The sequence below is a fragment of the Salvia hispanica genome, chromosome 5 (assembly GCF_029641045.1).
Source record: "Salvia hispanica isolate PSC_SH4W2 chromosome 5, Shi_PSC_v1, whole genome shotgun sequence".
NCBI classification, from domain to species: Eukaryota; Viridiplantae; Streptophyta; class Magnoliopsida; order Lamiales; family Lamiaceae; genus Salvia; species Salvia hispanica.
The window spans coordinates 17,858,419-17,879,622 of record NC_142696.1 but is presented as its reverse complement, the minus strand read 5'-3'; the positions used below and the strand labels follow the sequence as shown (position 1 = coordinate 17,879,622).

Sequence of the window (21,204 nt, the reverse complement as noted above, 5' to 3'; positions counted from 1 at the left end):
ATTCATTCACCTATATATGGTGATGTGTCTCTTTTATTGAATGAATACAACACATGCGAAAGATTATATTTATCTGGTTATCTTATATTCACAAGATTTTAGTGTTTATGTATGTGTAATTCACCTTATTAATTTTCTATTCATGTATAGTTCAATTCATTTTGGTACGTCCATCAAATTGATAATCTATTTATTTATAGTAAAATTAATTGAGAGTCTGATTTTCTTTTAATAGTATTTTAATTATTTCTTTTATCTTTCACATTTTATCAATTCCATATTAAAAATTTGTATGATCCACTATTATAAAGACTTATTTTTTGTGGGTAGACATAGAATTACTGAGTGAAAAAAGAATGACTATTTAATAAACACAAAGAGCATAATTTAGATATAAGAAAAAAAAGGGAATCAATTACAAGCTACGTGGACGAGTTGGATATGTGAAATCATTTTTAGTGATAGTAAAAATAAACAAATACTACTATAAGTTTTGTAGCCAGAGATCCCTATCTTTTTTTATGGAGACCTTCCAACCATTGAAGGCAACATGTACTCTCTCTGTTCGATTAACAAAACGATGTCGAATCATCTTTTTAACCCATAGATGAGTGAGAAATTATAGGTATTGTAATGAATCATTTACATTTTAACTTATTTTTCAAAGCTAAAAAAATCCCATTAAAGAGAAGCATGATAGATAATCCAACAAAATCTGGGGACTACAGCTGAAGCTAACAATAGATAATGCTATACTAAGCACCAAATGTAATACTTGAACAAGAGAGGAGTCTAGTCGAACCGAGGCGGTGGCTGGAATTGCTGGGAGTCCGAGTTGAAAGATCAGTAATCCATCTCAGGGGCGAGGTCTCTTGTTGCTGCATGATGGGCACTTATATTGCTTGATCTGCTCGGCTTTGGCAGGAGTAATTTTGACACACTTGCCATGGAACCACTTCTCACATATGTCGCAGCATATCCAGAACTCATCTGATGCATAGTTATCCCCACAGGCACCACACAATGTCTCTCCATGTTCGTCGTCTTCTTCCTCATCCAGCTCCTCCTCGTCTTTTGGCTGTGGCTTTGAAACTTTAACCTGAGAGTTGGTTGTGTTTTTCATTAGAGCACGAGCAAAAATTGATACCATTAACAACATTAAAAATAGGAGAATCAATTCCATGTACTTGAATTCACTATTTATCGTTTATGTCTAGAACTATGCCATTGCGCGCCTACACGAAATAGGGACCTCATTCTTACAGATGAAAGTTTAGCAATCTAATTCAACGAAACAAAGCAGTGCGGGATTTAGAGATGTAACTATACTTTATTCCGGAAAAAATATACCCATTTGGGTACATGTAATGCAGTAGAAGAATGTGGTTTCTAAACTGCCAAGTTAACACTACACGGGGAGCAAGTCTATAAAAGTATTGGTCATGCACATAAGGAACATATAAAACTTGATACGCACAGAAAAACAAATAGAGTCTATTTGATTATGGTGAATTTTGGATTGATTACTATTAAGTAAAAGTCTTTTGTTCCTTTCCCTCTATGGTGCTGCATGGGAGTAGGAAAAATAAAAGAAATAGAAACAAAGAATCATAGACAGTACCGGCTTAGAATTCGACTTGGATTTGCTGCTACTGTTTGAGACTGGAGATTTCTCTTTCTGCAGTTTTTTGGCTGCCCCAGTCACAACTTCAAATACAGTAGGAAGATCATTGATCAAGCTGAATAGCCGCTTCCTGCACAAATGACGAGCAAACGGACTGATGGAAGCTTAAGCAAGCTATATGGAAAAACTACACAATACTTTGTACTATAAAACAGAACAGACAAATGACATACAAGCTGCACTGTTAGTATCTACAAACATTATTTGCTAATTCCAAACCATTCGAAAATCTAAACAATAATAACAAAGGCAAAACCAGGAAATACAAAGAGAAACCATTTACATCCAGTGATAACAGTTTTGCATTAACTGACTAGTAATGACAGTGTACAGGCACTTTACTAAGCAATGAATTGCATGCTAATATTGAAAAGATTAATCTATTGCTGTTGTTTGTCTTAAGATTAGGTATTGGTAAGCACTAGTTAGAAAGTGTTAAACAAGAGATGAAAAGGAAGAAAGAGCAAAGGTGTACCTGTCAGCTTTATCAATGCTAAATCTAGCACCAAAATAAAAGGAAACGGAAAGCAGCCATGAGTCACTGTGGACAGCAATAAGAGCTAGCCAGTCTTTTTCTTGCATCCCATCTCTAGCAAAGTTGATGCCCAAAGCAGGCTCGGGGAGTTCAGGAGGCACTTCTTCAACAGGCAAATTGACTTCCCATTCTCCATGAGGATGTCCGTATAGGCATAAATTCTCCCTCTCTGTGAAGCAAACCCATGAGCAGAATCAATACCAGCAGCGGTAAGAAAAAAACAAATAAGAAGATATTGTTAAAATTCTAAGAATAAGTAAAAGAACATTCTAAGATAGGATTATTTGTAAATTCTCATGCCTCCTGTAAACAGACACAACCTAATGTTTTACAGGTAACAAGCAATCATATGTTAACAAGATTACAAGACATTTCCAGAAGGTGTATACAATGATCTGAGCTATCAGATACAATACAAGTATTTCTACTCAAAACATTCTGTTACATTGCACCAATCACAGGTTAACACTTTACAGAAAAGGTACAAAAAGCAAATAAAAGTAAATCCTGAGAGAAAGAATCATGTGACTGTGTAACACCAAAGCAGTTTCTTGACATGAAGCAATATATTGCAGATACAATGTATATTAGACTAAAATCAAGAAACTCGGTAGAGCAAAATCCAATTGATTCCTAAAAAGAAAATAACCAAAATCCAGAATATTCAGACAGAGACATTCGAGAAATCATTTTCAATTCAATCCAACGATAGGGCAACGAGGCGCAACACGAGAAATCCTAGAAAAAACCAATGAATCTACAAATCAATACAAGACAAGTATCTAGCTAAAACGAATGGCACTTATTTGCAATTTTGCATACACTCATGTAGAAACATGCCATATTTGCTTAAGTAATGGCATACAAATTCAATCAGATTATGTAACATACATAAGATAACTGCTCTATACAAAAGATATTTATCCAATCCATATACATCCAATACAACAAAAAACCGTTAAGGACATTTTTTAATGCAATCAAGGACACTAGCTTGTGTTTCTAAATATACCACAAACACTTCAAAAAGGATTCTTATGGTTGGTGTCCCAACTAAATTAGAGGACGCAAATGGAAGTGTCCATAAAAAAACAAAAGATTAAGTTAATTTGTTCTTAATCTAGGAACGGTTTCTTATGTGTCCTAAATTGTTGTTTTTTAAAACTTTACAACGCAAGTGATTGCATCTCAATTTTTGTGTTAGTGATCAAAAAAATTGTAAAAAACAAACAAACCGAACAACAAAAATGAGATACATATCCTTCCTAAGCATATATACTTTTCAAAAAAACACCAAATTCAAACTCAAAACCAACGATTGAAGCCATGACGACACACAAACTCACAGAACGACTTCCAATCTCTACAGATTGAAGCCAATAATGCTAATTGCTAATATCTAGTTCAACCTAGAAACAGTGAAAAAAATACAAGGGAACCGGAGCAGCACTGCAATCAAAGAACAAATGTGGAGACTACCAGGGTCACACTGCTGGTAAAATTCTTCAACATCTGCATAAACAAGAGACAAACCTACATTAGGTAACTGAGCAATAAATAAAAGCCAGGCAAATTAACAAAGGTAAAAAAATTACAATCGCACACCTGTGGTAAGGGCTTTAACAAGTGCAGCTCTTCGACCCTTAAAATCCTTGAAAACTTCCTCAACAGATCGAGGATACAACCTCGCAGCCATTTGTCACCTTTTAGCCTCCTTGAGATCAAATTTATAAGAAAACTGGACTATTGTCGTTGAATTAAGTTAACCGGATCGAGAAATCAAAACTTCAGTTTAGGTAGGGAGGTTTTCTTCAGTTGAAATTGAGGGTGAGAAGAATCAAAATGATTGTTGTTGCAGGTTTCAGTTTAGTAGATCGAAAATTGGAAGCATCATTAGTTAGAAAGAGAAAAAGAAAGAGAAAGTTGAATCTAATGACGATGGGATTGGGTGGGTTTAACTAAATTTGTGTTTTGAGTATATTTTATTATTTTTTATATTCGGATAAATAGTTCAAGTAATTAACGACTTCGTTAAAGTTGATTTATTAATTATAATTGACTGAAGTCTTTTTGACCTTTGCTTCTATTTTGAAATTGAATTTCTCAACGTTAGGTTGATCTTGGATTTAATTCAAATCTTGCTACATTCATTGCAGGATCATCGATTAGTCTTGAAGTCATCAATTGAAATAGAAGCCTAATTTTAAAGAATTTTAAACTGTATTTCAATAACGTATTACTCCCTCCGTCCCATGTTACTTGAGACGTTTTTTTTTTGCATGAGATTTAAGAAAGTTGTGGTTAGTGAGTTTAATAAAGTAGAGGAGAGAATAAAGTAAGAGAAAGAAGAGAGAGTAAAGCAAAAGAAATAATAAGGTAGGTGAGATTATATGTTTTGTTTTTAGCCAAAAATAGAAATGGCTCAAGTAACTTGGGAGTTGGGACAATCCAAAATAGAATACGGCTCAGGTAACTTGAGACGGAGAAAGTACTAGAATATATGAAGCAGAAGTCTTTTCACCCTATTTTAAAATATTGAGTGAATTGCATCATTAGTCCTTAACTCTTTGGGTTGTGACACTACGGATCTCTAAAAAAATAGTGTAGAAGATCCTAATGTTTAATACAATCACGAATAATATTTTTTCGGACTAAAACACCTTCAGACCCTTAAGGGCATTTTTTGTCACTCCATTATATTGATGACATGATTTCTGCCACATTTCCTAATAAATTCTGGTACTTCATACTTAATTAAAATTTTGTCATTATTTATACTTTCTAATCATTTTATATAATATTCAGATTTATTATTATCCGCATTAATTAATATGAATATAATAAAATGAGACCATTTCTTCCTTATAAAACTCATTTTCTAGCAATGGTGGCAGTTTCATAGCTTTCGGATATCATCTCAATAGGACGGTTGCCGGTTGAATCCTGCTGTAGTTGAAATCATTGACGCACAACTTTCATGATCGTATCACTCCTGGACTCCTCACGCCTTCGATGACACACCCGGTCGGGTGGCATCATGGTGACCCGGCCGGGCGAAGCAACTTGAACTAAGCTCCTCCAGATAGCTATACCCGGCCGGGTGGCTTGGTGCGACAAATTCCACCCGGTCGGGTGGACTGCTTCTTCCTTCATTTTTCAGCACGTTCCTCATCGGGGCGCCTCGTTCTTCGTGGACTCCTCCAGCATGGTCTTTTGCACAAATGTAGCGAGTCTCTCTCTTAGTCGCCTCGCCATGGACCTCGTCACGGGCCCGCCATGTGTGGTCGCATCATCTCAAGACCAAGGATTTTTAGAGGCAGAGCAGTACTCTTCCTACTGGATCTGAGGAAGTGTTGAATGTCAAGAAATGGAAGGGAAAGGGGAAGCAGAAAGGTAGTTTCAACAAAGATTCTCATGATGGCGATAAGGCTCAAAATAAAGAAACAAGAGCTACCACTATTGCAAGAAACCGGGGCACATTAAGAGGAATTGCTTTGCATGGAAAACGAAGCAGAATAACACTGAAGGAGCAACACAACTCTGATCTCATTCAAGATGAAAAAAAATATGCACATTCTCAATGTTTTGGTGGATCTATTAGTGAAAGTTGGATAGTAGATTCAGGCTGCAGTTTTCATATTTGTTCTCATCATGAATGGTTTCAAGAATTTAAGTCTTCATCTGGATCAGTAGCTTTTGGAAATAATCAGATTTGTGCTATAAGAGGAATGGGCTCTACTAAATTGAAACTGACATCTGGTTCTATGGTTTTGCTTACTGATATTAGATTTATTCCTGAAATCAAGAGGAATCTTGTCTAATTGGGGGTCTTACAGTCAAATGGCTATGGTTTTAGAAGCCAAGATGATCAGCTGAAAATCTATCTTGGAAGTGCAGTAGTCATGAATGCTATAAGAAAGCAGACTCTGTACTACCTGGATGTAGAAGTAGTTGCTGGGAATAGCTATAGTATTGAAAGGGGAGTCAGTGATTTCGAGCTATGGCATTCAAGGTTAGGTCAGAAAAGCATGAAAGTTCTAGTGAAGCAAGGGATCTTTAAGTCCGATGATTCTGCAGATTTGAAGAGTTGTGAGCAGTATATAATGGGCAAGAGCAAGAAGCAGCCATTTCCTAAGGGCAAGCACACTTCAAAATCAGTATTGGAGTATGCTTACAGTGACATCTGGGGTCCAGCCCAACCAGCCACACTTAATGGAGGCAGATACTTCATAAGCATCATTGATGACTATTCTAGAAAGCTATGAGTGCAAATACTTAAAGAAAAGTCAGAAGCCTTCAAATATTCAAAGAATGGCACACAATGGTTGAAAGAGAACAGGGTACTACATTGAAATGCCTCGGAACTGACATTGGGTTGGAATACCTATCATCTGAGTTTGATAGTTTCTGCAAACTGGAGGGGATTCAAATGTATAGAACTGCTCCTAGAAACCCTCAACAAAGCGACATTGCGGAGAGGATGAATAGGACTATTATGGAAAGAGTGAGGTGTATGTTATTGGCTTCTGGAGTTGATAAAATATTCTAGGGAGAGACAGTTTCAACAGTTGGCTATTTAATGAACAGAAGTCCCTCCTCTGCAAATGATTTTGATATCCCAGAAGCAAGGTGGAATGGAGCTCTCCCTCATTACACTAAGCTCAAGCCTTTTGGTTGCATAGCATATGCACACATTAAGCAAGGAGAGCTGGATTCAAGAGAACATAGATGCATTTTTCTGGGCTATCAACAAGGCTGCAAAGCTTAGAGATTATGGTGTACTGAAAATGGGAACCAGAAGCTATTAGTGAGCAGGGATGTGGATTTTAATGAGAAACTGATGCCTTGTGCCAACAAGGATGATACATTTGTTGAGGTGGAGTCACCAAACATTGATACTCAAGCAGAAGAAAAGGAAGCTGAGAGTCCTGAGGCTCAGAAATCCATTACACCAACTGTTGCAATTAGAAAGGATGGAAGGCCTAGAAGGCTAAGTAAAGTTCCTGCAAGATTCAACTACTATGAGATGGCTTATTTCTCTATGTGTGGCTGAAACAATAGAATTTGATGAGCCAGCCACCTATGAAGAGGCAATGAAAGGCAAAGATTGGAAATAATGGCTGGAGGCCATGAAAGATGAGATTGAGTCTCTACTGAAAAATAAAACTTGAGAGTTAGTGGATAGGCCTGAGACTCAGAAAGCTGGCTGTAAGTGGATCTTAAAGAAGAAGATTGAAGTGGCAGAGGGCAACAAGATAACATATAAGGCAAGACTTATTGCAAAAGGCTATTCACAAAAGGAAGGTGTTGATTTTAATGAGGTTTTCTCTCCTGTGGTAAAGCATACTTCCATTAGGATTCTAATCTGTAATTACTCAGAGAAATTGGGAATTACATCAGCTAGATGTGAAGAAAGCATTTCTTCATGGTGACTTGGAAGAAACAATATATATGGAGCAGCCTATCGGATTTCATGTTTCTGGGCAAGAAGATAAAGTCTGCCTGCCGAGGAAAAGTTTGTATGGGTTGAAACAAAGCAGCCGTCAGTGGTACAAAACTTTTGATGCACACGTCATGAATATTGGCTTCATTAAGTCTGCATATGATAGCTGCGTATATATCAAGTATGTGAATAGAAAGGCAGTAGCATACTTGGTTTTATATGTTGATGATATGCTAGTTGGAGCTGAGAGTCTGACATAAATTGACACCATAAAACGGGAGCTCAAGAAAGAATTTGAAATGAAGGATTTGAGAGAGGCTAGAAGGATATTAGGAATGGATATTCAAAGAGTCAGAATTAAAGGGGAGTTGTAGTTGCTGCAGACTGATTACTTGAAGAAGTTGATGTTTCCTAGAATTTAATTCACCGTGTGGCTTGTATATTTTGTATCTTAATTATATTCTTAACAAATTTAATTTTCAGTTATATTAGGTGCAATAATTTTTATCATTCTTGCATATGGAGTATTAGATATATTTTGTTGTGCAGATATTCAGTAGAGTTTTAATAATCTTTCCCTTTTGTAAGTATTAGGTAACTAAGAGTGGCATATTATATATATTACTACTACTATACTATTTTTACATCTTAGTTATGTTCTCAAAGGATTTTGTATAAATTTGATTTTATTTTGAAATTTTTTGATATAAGGTACTAGAATTTTAATATAATTTTTTTATTTTCCTTTTATAAGTAGGTAGCTAATATATTTACTAGTACCACTATATTATTTATACATCTTAATTATGTTCTTAAAAGATTTTGTATAGGTTTGATTTTCTTTAAAATTTTCAAATATAAGGTAGAATTTTGATATTCTTTCTATTTACGTTTTTTTAAGTATTAGCTAGTATATTTCACTACTATATAATTATTTTTTTCATTCTTTTATTTTTACAACATCTTAGAGTTTATTAATTTTTGTTTTAACCCTGCGACATAGCAGGAATAGAAAAAGACCCTATAAAAATTTGTTAAATCTAAAACCCATCTATTGACCTTGTCTACGAATATATTCTAACTCTCAACGAATTCTTAGAATTTTAGGTGGAATGAGGATTGTTATTATTTCCACTTCTCGGGGTTGAATTACGAAAAAGTAGTGGTAAAAGTATGGGTCAAACGTAGGTCAATTGAGTGTATATATAAAGTATAAATTAAGTCAAAAATAAAATGTATGTTAAATTATTACTTAAATCCTATTATGATAATGTCATAATGTCAAAATATTATTTTCCACTTATCGTTATTAGCAAAAAAAAATATAATTTCTAAGTAAAAAAGGACCCATAATTAAGACACATAATTAATTAAGTCAAATTTGTCGTTATATGTGTTAAGTCAAATTTATCAATAAATGATTTATTGTTTCCTATATAATGATTTCAATGGGGTAAATTATTGAATTATCTCAGCCTCTCTGAATTTTCAACATGTTCAAGGTTTTCTTTGTTGTGTTTGTTTTAGCAATCACGTTGTAGTCATTTGCTGCTCATGGCTGCTTCTTGTATACTAAGGATACTAGGATTCATATCGTAAATCTTCTCCCAAAAGATTCCCAACCTTTGAGGTTGCACTGTGCATCTGGCGATGATGATATGGGGTATCATAATCTCAATGTAAGTTAGGATTATCAGTGGAAGTTCTGCCCTAATTTTTTTCTGAAAAATACTTTATTCCATTGCCATATTTGGTGGGGTTGGAAGGACAAAGGTTTCAAAGCTTACGAGAGTCAAAGTGACCATCTTACTAAGAACTTAAATGTGTTTGGAGTGAAGAGCGATGGTATTTATTTGCACAAGATCACTCCGAGTCATCTTTGAAGAAATATATTTCGTGGTAGCTTTAATTTGATTGTATTTCAATAATTGCATTGTTCACCTACATTTGTAGTGCTCATATTCTAACTAATTCTTGCACATTACCATCTCCCTCGCATCTTTTACTAATATTGTCAAAAAAAAATTCGGTAATACTAACACCAAAGAATACCTCAAAATTATTAACAGTTGTTTGAGGCTAACGTCAAAATCATGGCTTTGTCGTTGCTCTTATATTACTATTATTCTTTTCTTGGATTGCAATGTCTCAATGCCATAATATTCTTAGTTTTTTTTTTAAAATTATAATTAATATTGTTCCAATATACACTAATTTAAGCAGGTAATATATCAAATTGGATCACACAAATAAGATCAAATTAGATATGTCTCTGCATTAATCTTTCCCAGATTTTAATTCACCGCGTGGCCTGTATATTTTGTATCTTAATTATATTCTTAATGAATTTGATTTTCGGTTATATTAGGTGCAATAATTGTTATCATTGTTTTTTCTTCTGCATATGGAGTATTAGATAGATTTTGTTGCGCATATATTCAGTAGAGTTTTGATAATCTTTCTATTTTCCTTGTGTAAGTATTAGGTAGCTAAGAGTGGTATATTATATATACTAGTGTCTAGCCTCGTGCGATGCACGGATCAGTTTAATTTTATCGTTTTAGATTTATGTTTTGAATTAATTACTTAAAATTAAATACAACTACAGATTAAAAATCACAGACATATAAAACAATTTAAATGTGTAATCCCAAAACATAAAATTAAATAAATTTAGAAATCAATCAAGTGCTAAACATAAGGTAATTGTACAAAAGTTGCAGTATTTATAAAATAATTAAAGCTTCCAATAACTACTTTATTTATGGATACCACGTTTTGTAACAATATTAGTAGTGAAATCATAAGTACCATTAAGCATGTAGATACAAATTACAAATTTAAAAATATTCACACAATGTCTCTCGCATTTATGAAAAAAGATTTTGCTTGCATAAAATTTATTTCCAAACCAAACCTAACACTCAAAACTCTATGCACAAACTTAAAAGTACTTACAAATTAAATAAACAAAGAAATCTTAACCAACAAAAACACAATGTGTGACGCCCTGGAATTTCGTTCCTTTCCTTCAGGATAAATCGGATTTATTAGCTTAATTAATTTCCTTTAAGAAGCCGTGTAATCATAGTTATCGTTGTAATTTTCGACTTTGGAGTAAACTAAGTATTTTCGTTGGAAGAAATAAAATGCAAGTAAATTTATGTGTTCAAGGATAAAAGTAAAGACTATGCTTTTACTAGATAAATATTTGAGGAATAAGATATACAAAAATGTTGGAGATACATCTAGCACATGTTTACATATGTGAGAGTGACAACACACACATCTATTCTACACCATTTATCCTACTACACTAGTCAACAAGTTTGGAAGCTAGCTATTTTGGTGATGGAGCCAAAGGATCTCTAGAGGAGCATCTTCTTTCTTTCTCCCTCACTCTCTTTCTCGATTAGGGAGCAGCCACAAGACTCCAAAGCTGCAGCCATGTACTTGAAAATTAACACAAGAATAAGGGTTAGAAGATGACTCACAAATAAAAAGGAAGGGAGGCACAAGCTCATTTAAGAAAGAGAAGTAGTAGAGCTTGAGATCAGCCCCTTTTTGGCACATTCTCAACTAGCATCAATGAGGAATCAAGACAAATGAGCATGGTAGAATGAGCCTCTGCACAAGCCCAATATAGACACAAGTCAAATCCTCTTCTTCCCATCGTTCAAGGCTGAGGAAACAGCCAAGAGAGACAGCCACACACACACCACCAAAGTAGTAAGAATAACATGAACATGAAGCTCAAAAGAGGTAGAGCTGACAGCCCCAAAATAGGAGCCTTTGCCTCCAAGTCTCAAGCACAAACAGCCAAGAATAGAGCCTATATAAGCAGCCTCATCTCCCTTCTCCTCCCCTCATTTTCGACACATAATTTTCACCAAATAATTCAAGAGTGCAGCAAGGAGTGGAGGAGGAGCAAGGAGGAGTTTTGAGGCAGGACATCAGTCCCACCCGAGAGGAATCATCGAGCTAGGTAATCCCAACAACACCCTTTGCATCATGTAGATCAACCACAATAGATAGCCAATAACTAAGATTCTTAGAAGCTCAATAGAATATTCACAGCAGTAGCAAGTATAGAATATCATGCTTAAAGCTCAAAAGCTTAGAATAGAAACAACACATAACTTGGAGCAGAACTAAGCAATAGCAAAGTTACATGAGTAAGAACACTTTTCGGTGAAGTGTCGAGATTTAGGATTTCTTTTAAAAAGGGACCCTTCTCCAAGCTCAATCACACTCCCAACTCCAACTAATAGCTACTGCCACAACTCACAAATTAAGGAAGGGGCAAGGGGAAGAAGACTTAGCTTAGGCGGAGGGGCTGCCGGGCGGCGGGAAAACGTCGACGGAACCCCGGGAACTCCGTGAAGCGGCTGCAAGTCGCAGCTGAGAGAGGGAGAAAGAGGCGATGCCTACGCTACTGATTTCGCCGGGAAGGGAGAGAGAGCTCGGCGGAGGGCTCAACGCGGAGGGCCGATGCAGGGCGTTGGTAGCAGCGACGGAGAAAGGCGAATCGGAGACTTCGTCGGAGCGAGGAGAGCAGGCTCAAAGCGCCGGCGGCAGCGCTGATTCAGCATGAGTCGCGAACGGCAAGTGACGGCGCGAAGTAGAGCACCGGGAGCCAGCACGCCGACGAGGGAAGTAGCGGCGGTGGAGTGAGGAGAATTGAGGGTAGGCGATGTTTCTCCGATTTCCAATTTAAGGGTTTCAAATTTGGGGATTTTATTGTGGAGTTAAGTGACGAAAAGAGAAAAAGGTTTTAGGGGAAGAAGGAGAGAGACCCGACGACGCCGGAGATGGCGATTTGCCGGAGGGGCCGCGGAGCCGAGAGTGGAGCGAGCACCGCCATTTCTTCTCCGATCTAGTTTTTCCCCAAATTCTCACTTTGAGAAATGTAAGAGAGAGAGATTGACCGATGGGTGGAAGGGAGTCTAGATTTGGACTTTGTAATACTCCCTCCGTCCCGCGTTACTTGCACTATTTTCCTTTTTGAGCGTCCCAAATTTTTAGTAAAAATTAGAGCTCCCCTTATTACACTTAATTAAAGCTAATTTAATGATATTTATTAATTAATCACCAACCCCACCAAATTCAATTCATTTGTAACTTTCGTTTCTCTCTCTCTGCAACTACCTTTCTCTGTAAATCCTAAAAAAGCCTCTCTCTTGAAATCCTAGGCCAATTCCGCCTCCATTCTTCTCCATCCACGATCTTCCCTTGCGGATCTTCATCACAGAATGTAGATGGTAGGTGGATTAATCCACGGCGATCTCGAACCCCAACCTCTCTCCCCGTCGACGATCTGCCAAATAGTGGGTGGGTTAACCCACGTCGTTCCCGACCCGCGACGACCAGCCCTGTCTATGAGAGGTATGAAACCGTGTGGTTTACCCCAACCTCTGCTTCCAGCGGGTTTGCAGGTGGTATGGGATAAAATATGTCGAATTGGGTGAAAGTAGGGCCGTTGATGACGGAGAGAAAAGACGGTCTCAAAGCTCACGGGCTTCTACTTCCGACAGGCTGCTGTCGCCGGGGGGGGGGAGAACGACGGCCTCTTTTGAATTTTAAAATTTTTGATTCTGCCGCCATGTTGTAAGAGTTGTTTCTTTTTCTTTTTTTTTGAAATTTTCAATATACCGATTAATTGTTTCCAGATTTACTATTCAAATTGTTATTTAAAGATTTATCAATATTTACAGTAGTTTAAATAATTTTAAATATTATAAAAAAATTACTGATTTAAAAAATTGGTTAAAAATTGAAATTAAAACTCATTTCTAAAACATCTAATAACTTTACCTACTTTATTAGCCATTCTATTTGAAACATTAATTACTCATTCCTTAATCTCCGTGCCTAAAAGTAAATGTGCGACTAACCCGGAACGGAGGGAGTATTATGTTTGGGCCTTAGTAATTGATTAAGAGGTTGGGCCAAAGAAATTATTGTTGCTGGGTCCCTATTTAATTAAGTTTGGGCCGGAAGTATTTAGATTAAAGGGAGATTTGGGCCTAGAGATTATAAAATATTGGACTCTAGTTTTAATTGAGGGATTTGCTATTTAATTAGTAGACCAAGAGACTTTTGTTGAGCCAAGATTTAACTATGAGAAGTAGGAACTAATTAAAGACCGAGTTGGAGCTTGATTAATTAATCCCCGAAAAGTTACTAAGTTTCCGAAGATGGAAAATATTGAGTTGGAGCTCGAAGGTCGAGTGATAAATTTCCAAATAATTTATTTACACTCCGGGAAAAAATAAGGTATTGAAGTGGGAGACGCGAAAGCCGACCGACGTCGCCCCGCAACGCCATGGGCGGCCTTAAGAAAAATCCGAAGAAAAGAATTTTAGAAGAGACTTTCCAAGAATTCCTATTCTTGTAAATAAGGGCCTAGTATTTGTTTAGAGAAGATAGAATTCCTCCAAAGTTAATAAAGAGAATAAATAAACTCTGCAGAGTAGTGAAGCCGAGGTAGGATTAAGAAAAATCCTATAAGACGAGACTGAGATATAGGTGCTATTCAATAGGATGCATGCATTCTTTCTAAAGAAAATTAGTTCAAGTATTAATTAACATGCTACGCTATTTATTTTTTAAAGGGATAAATTGCTCAAGGGCGAGTGAGGCCAAAGCGAGTATTTGAGTTGAGACATAAGCATATCACGTGGGCTTTCTTTTAATATCCAGCACTATAGTATGGATATAAAGCAAATACTTGTGAAATTATGAAAAAATCATCTTTTCTCAAAATGGAGCAGGGTTCATTTTCTTCAAGTTGTTGTCATGCCATAAAATGTTTGTTTTGAGGCCTATCTGCTAGGGGCTATATGCCTGCGGGTTTTGGCGATGCCAGCCCGAGTTTAACGAATTCGGTTCCCAATAGGACCGCAAATCCTGTTCGGAATAAAGTGCACGCGAGCCGTGAGCCATCAGCGGTTGGCCGTCGATGTGTCCGCTGAAGGTGGCCACCTTCACGGTACACGATTCTCAGATAAGGCGAGGATTCAAAAGAACTTAGACTGATCAGTCGGACTTTTAGCTCACAAAGAATTTAGTATGCTCGGGCCTTTTAAGAAAAACCCCGTGTGATACTGTGGATGGATGACAACTATATATTGTATGTTTTGTTTTCGGCATGTGTCCACTGAGTACAGGACTGAGTACTCCTGTACTCAGTCCTACATGTATTTATAAATGTGCAGGTTGAACGTCAAGAGGATGGAGAAATGATCGGAGTCGATGCTACTAAATAATCTAGTGGATCTTTTCACGATTCGTGTCTTCATACACGATGTCGCCTTGTATGGACTTATTCCGCTGCTCTTTTGTGAAGTGAGACATCTTAGAATCTCGCCATTGGACTCTGATTTATTGATGTAATATTTATTCTAGTTCTAAGACCATGTAATGGTACATTTGGCTTCTATTCTATGATATGAATCGACTTGGCCCTTGGGCATATTCACAAATTCTTTCCCCTTTTCTTTAATCCCTCTCATTAGTCGCGGTTTACCCGCTTTCGCTATCCTTAGCAAAGTGCGGTCGTGACACAATGTCACGTCTTCGTCTTCATTCATCTGTTCATTTCTCTTGCAATCTACTTTTGCCGTAGCCTACGCATCAACCCATGTTCATCCTTATTCTCAATCAACTGGTGGTCGGACATCAAATTTCATTATATCAGAAGGCATATTATTTTTAACTTTTAGATATATAATTTTTAAAAAAAGGAAATGTTGACAACTCAATATCAGTTCTCGAAATAAATTACAAATCTCATACTTACATGAAATGACTTTAATTTATACGTAAACAATTGCCTCTAATGCCATAATTCATATAGTGTATATAATTCTTGCAGTTATGTAAACAATGAGGGTTAATCAAAACTATTCTATCACACTTACATACGTAAGAAATTATTAATTATAAATGTATTCTAGAAAAATATAATTGAATATAGATAATGTAGGATCTTTGAACTAAATATATTTAACGTAATTAATCATAAAACATAATAGGATCGAAAACTTCTATACCGAAAGCGATTAGGGAAGAAGAAGAAAGCTTCATTTAACTCTAGTGGTGCTACTCCAATTATAAAGAATTGTTTTTCTCTCGTTCCTTCATTTTCATGTTTTCTGTAATGTGTATGATTTGATTAAGTTAATATTTATAGGCAGAAACGGGACAAATTTCAATCTATTTCCATTAAAGTGGTTATTTAAAATATTTAATAGAAGCGTTCTTTTTATTAAAAGTAGCTGACCGATTTAATTTGAATCCTATATAGGAATTGATTCACTTAAATTCTAACGGTTAAATTAGAAATTACAATCGTACACTAATTTAATCAGATCGGAAGATATAATTCATCTACCGGTTATGATAATTAATTAAATCAAAATGACATGAGTTGATTCTCGTAATGTCACTACCAAATTGAATTCTAATGGTTAAATTAGAAATTACAATCGTACACTAATTTGATCAGATTTATAGGAAGATATAATTCATCAATAAATCGGATTGCAATATATATGCCCATTTTCCATATTAGTCGACCAAATTTGAATGACTAATTTAATGCTAATAAAAATATTATATATATACCCATTTTACATATCAGTAATATACTATTAGATATATTAGTCATAATTAATTATTAATAGATGTTATGTTAATTTACGAAATATATATCTATATAGAGAGATATATTGTGGCTAATTGATATGATGATTAAGGAAACTGAAGAACTGGCAGCGGAAACGTTGGTGGTCGCAAATTAATTCGCATGAATTAACATAATTTAGCAATCATTAATCACACCAATAAATCACATAATAATCTTCATAATTTAGCAATCATTAATCACACCAATAAATCACATAATAATCAGATCTATTTAGAAGATTATTTGGACAAAATCTATTCGCGTAATTCTTACATGTATTATGCTCATAACTTAAATTAATCATGCTTTAGAATATTGAAACCTAAAACATGCTTTTCTAAGGAACAGAAAAATACCTAATTAATTCTCCAAAGAATTGAAGATGGCTAGCAGCTTCTCCACGTGACGCTTTGAATACTAGACCACAAATCTTCTCTCTGGTTCCCGAACTGTACTCCGATATCAGTGTGTGCTGATTTCACCAGAATACTAGGACTTAAATAAAGAAGACAGGAGAAATCCTTTTGTGAATAGGAGTGGAAATCGAAAATCTCCTCAGCAGGAGAGGTAATTTTCGAAAATTTCAAGGTATGAAATTGTGATGATTCTGTCTCCTTTATTCTCCTATTTATATTAAGTCCCTTTTGGGCCCAGACAGGGATCTATGGAAGGTTTTGGATATGGGCTCATCCAATTTACTTTTTACTGATTAAATTGAACCCACAATTTAATACAAGTTATAGTTGGAATATTACGAGCAACCACTACAGAAGTAATATTGAACTCTCCCCATCCAAATCCGAAATTATAAGTAATCCGGGTTTCCATTTAACTTTCATTTCCCGCGCTTAAGATAAAAATGTCCGTTAATTAATTAATGTCTGCTATGGACTTAATTAATTAACTTCTTGTTAATTTCAAGCGTGGACTTAGCATGAAACGCTTATTTATTATTCATAGAGTAATCAAACTCCAACTAGCTAGGTTCCGAATAATAAAACCTTGTTTCGCGCTCCTCTTGAGGACATTATCAAACGAGACTCACCTCACGCACGATTCAATATAATAGCAATCCTAGCACCGCTAGATATTGATCACCACTACCCAATATATCAGGATCATTGGGTTACGAAAAACCCGCAAGATTTGATAAGTCAAAGTAATGCATAATTAATACCGTATGCTCAATGCTAACCTACATTGATTAAGATACAAATATTATCAAGACCTCGCCTTTCACTAGATAGCCCAAGGACAAGTCTTGCTGTTAGATCCGTTCAGTGCTATACCACGCCAATGTCATCTTATTTCAGTAAGGCTTAAAAATATGCGGACTGAAATTGCAACCTTTCTCGATGGATAGTCAAATTCCATCTAGGTTGTGAAATTCATCTTTTTCTTTGTTTAGAACTGACCGTGTTACCTTAAAGTGGACGACGCCCACAACCGGTCTACTAAAACAAAGACTTAGACTTTGTTAAGTTAACTTATACATTTAAACATGTATTAACATCCATTAAATGTAAAACATAACAACATTATGACAAAAATAATCTGTTTTATTCATTGGAAAATAAAATAAGAGTTTTACAGTATTCAATCACTTGAAACGTGATTTCTAGTATACAAACTCTAACAGAAACGTCCCTTTCCAAACACTCCAAAACGCATAAATATTTGTAACTGCTATTTATAGTCTAAATTCATTAGTTATGCCGTTTATAGCCTAAATTATTTCATGGCATTTATTATACATAAATATTCATTACGTTATTATAAATATCCAAACTGGCCCAGAATTTAAAATTATTAAAAATTCATGCCCAAAACTTATAATTATTCAAAATGAAGCCAAAACTCGGCTTTATTATATATGTATAAATTACTACTACTATAATATTTCTACGTCTTAGTTATGTTCTTAAAGGATTTTGTTTAAGTTTGATTTTCTTTCGAAATTTTTTGGTATAAGGTACTAGATTTTTGATATTATTTTTACTTTTCCTTTTATAAGTGGGTAGCTAGTATATTTACTAATACTACTATATTACTTATACATATGAATTATATTCTTAAAAGATTTTGTATACGTTTGATTTTCTTTAAAATTTTTAAATATAAGGTAGTATTTTGATATTCTTTCTATTTACGTTTTTTAAGTATTAGCTAGTATATTTTACTAGTACTATATAAGTATTTTGTTCATTCTTTTATTTTTCCAACATCTTACACTTTTTTAATATTTGTTTTAAACCCTGCGACATAGCAGGAATAGAAATAGACCCTATAGAAATTTATTAAATCTAAAACGCATCTACCGACCTGGTCTACGAATCTATTATAGTTCTCAACGAACTCTTAAAATTTTAGGTGGAATGGGGATTGTAATTATTTCCACCTCTCGGGGTTGAATTATGAAAAAAGTGGTGGTAAATGTATGGGTCAAACGTAGGTCAATTAAGTGTTTATATAAAGTATAAATTCAGTCAAAAATAAAATGTATGTAAAATTATTACTTGAATCCTATTATGATAATGTCGTAATGTCAAAAAATTGTTTTCCACTTATCATTGTTAGTAAAAAAAATATATAATTTCTAAGTCAAATAGGACCCATAACTAAGACACATAATTAATTGAGTCAAAATCATCATTATATGGGTTAAGATTTGTAGCATATCTTGAGGATTGAGTTAAACTTAATGTTAGATATCAACAAATGATTTGTTGTTGCCTATATAAAGAATTCAATGGGGTAAATTATTGAATTATCTAAGCCTCTTTGAATTTTAAACATATCCAAGGTTTTCTTAGCTATTTTTGTTTTAGCAATCACGTTGCAGCCATTTGCATCTCATGGCTGCTTCTTGTTCACTAAGGATACCAGGATTCGTATCATAAATCTTCTCCCAAAAGATTTCCAACCTTTGACGTTGCACTGTGCATCCGGCGATGATGATTTGGGGTATCATAATCTCAATGTAGGTCAGGATTATAAGTGGAAGTTCTGCCCTAATTTTTTTCTGAAAAATACTTTATTCCATTGCCGTATTTGGTGGGGTTCGAAGGACAAAGGTTTCAAAGCTTACGAGATTCAAAGTGACCATCTTACTAAGAACTTAAATGTGTTTGGAGTGAAGAGCGATGGTATTTATTTGGCACACGATCACTCCGAGTCATCTTTGAAGAAATATATTTCGTGGTAGCTTTAATTTGATTGTATTTCAATAATTCCATTGTTCACCTACATTTGTAGAGCATATTTTCAATGCACAATAACGATCTCCCGACTGTGCTCGTAATTTGATTGTATTTTAATAACTCCATTGTATGATAAATGATTAAAAAAAAGATCAAATGTGCTTCTTACTTCTCCACAACACTGCCGACTTTTTCGATAGCAATACTTCTTTTAATAACAATCATCGTTTGTATGTCTAGCTTATAGTACTCATATTCTAACTACTTCTTGCACATTACCATCTCCTTCGCATCTTTTACTACTATCGTCAAATTTGTTTTCGGTAATACTAACACCGAAGAATAACTCAAAATTATTAACAGTTGTTTGAGGCCAACGTCAAAATCATGGCTTTTCCGTTGCCCTTATATTACTACTATTATTCTTTTCTTGGGTTGCAATGTCTCTATGCCATAATATTCTTATGTGTTTTTTTAATGATAATTAATATTGTTACTAATATACCCTAATACTAATTTAAGCAGGTATTATATCAAATTGGATCACACAAATATGATCAAATTAGATATGTCTCTGCGTTAATCTTTCCCAAATTTTAATTCACCGTGTGGTTTGTATATTTTGTATCTTAATTATATTCTTAATGAATTTGATTTTCGGTTATATGAGTATTAGATAGATTTTGTTGCGCAGATATTCAGTAGAGTTTTCATAATCTTTCTATTTTCCTTGTGTAAGTATTAGGTAGCTAAGAGTGGTATATTATATATACTAGTGTCTACCGCCGTGCGATGCACGGATCAGTTTAATTTTAACATTTTAGATTTATGTTTTGAATTAATTACTTAAAATTAAATACAACTATGAATTAAAAATCACAAACATATAAAACAATTTAAATGTGTAATTCCAAAACAAAAAATTAAATAAATTTAGAAATCAATGAAGTGCTAAACATAAGGTAATTGTACAAAAGTTGAAGTATTTATAAAATAATTAAAGCTTCCAATAACTACTTTATTTATGTATATCACGTTTTGTAACAATATTAGTAGTGAAATCATAAGTACCATTAAGCATGTAGATACAAATTACAAATTTCAAAATATTCACACAATGTCTCTCGCATTTAGGAAAAAAGATATTGCTTGCACAATTATGCATAAAATTTATTTCCAAACCAAGCCTAACACTCAAAACTCTAAGCACAAACTTAAAAGTACTTACAAATTAAATAAACAAAAGAAATCTTAACTAAACAAAAACACAATGTCACGTCTTCTACTTCATTCATCTGTTTATTTCTCCTGCAATCTACTTTTGCAGCACCCTACGCATCAACCCATGTTCATCCTTATTCTCAATCAACTGGTGGTCGGACATCTAATTTCATTATATCAGAAGGCATATTATTTTTAACTTTTAGATATATAATTTTTAAAAAAAGGAAATGTTGACAACTCAATATCAGTTCTCGAAATAAACTACAAATCTCATACTTATATGAAATGACTTTAATTTATACGTAAACAATTGCCGCTAATGCCATAATTTACATAGTGTATATAATTCTAGCAGTTATGTAAACAACGAGGGTTATTCAAAACTATCCTATCACGGTTACATATGTAAGAAATTATTAATTATAAATG

The 21,204-nt window shown here is 34.7% G+C and overlaps 1 protein-coding gene and 1 long non-coding RNA gene across 2 annotated transcripts; one reads left to right on the top strand and one right to left on the bottom strand.

The window, feature by feature from the left end:
• Positions 1-569: 569 nt before the first annotated feature.
• Positions 570-4,173, bottom strand: LOC125189060 (PHD finger protein ALFIN-LIKE 4-like). The gene is made up of 5 exons (XM_048086233.2): positions 3,825-4,173; positions 3,699-3,731; positions 2,160-2,388; positions 1,622-1,754; positions 570-1,099 (listed from the first exon to the last, which is right to left on the bottom strand). Exons 1-5 carry the CDS (start codon positions 3,913-3,915, stop codon positions 857-859), a joined length of 729 nt encoding a protein of 242 aa, XP_047942190.1. The 5' UTR covers positions 3,916-4,173; the 3' UTR covers positions 570-856.
• Positions 4,174-11,120: 6,947 nt separating this feature from the next.
• Positions 11,121-15,146, top strand: LOC125191108 (uncharacterized). Its single transcript, XR_007171053.2, has 2 exons — positions 11,121-11,647; positions 14,854-15,146. It is a non-coding gene; the product is annotated as an uncharacterized LOC125191108 (long non-coding RNA).
• The last annotated feature ends 6,058 nt before the right edge of the window (positions 15,147-21,204 follow it).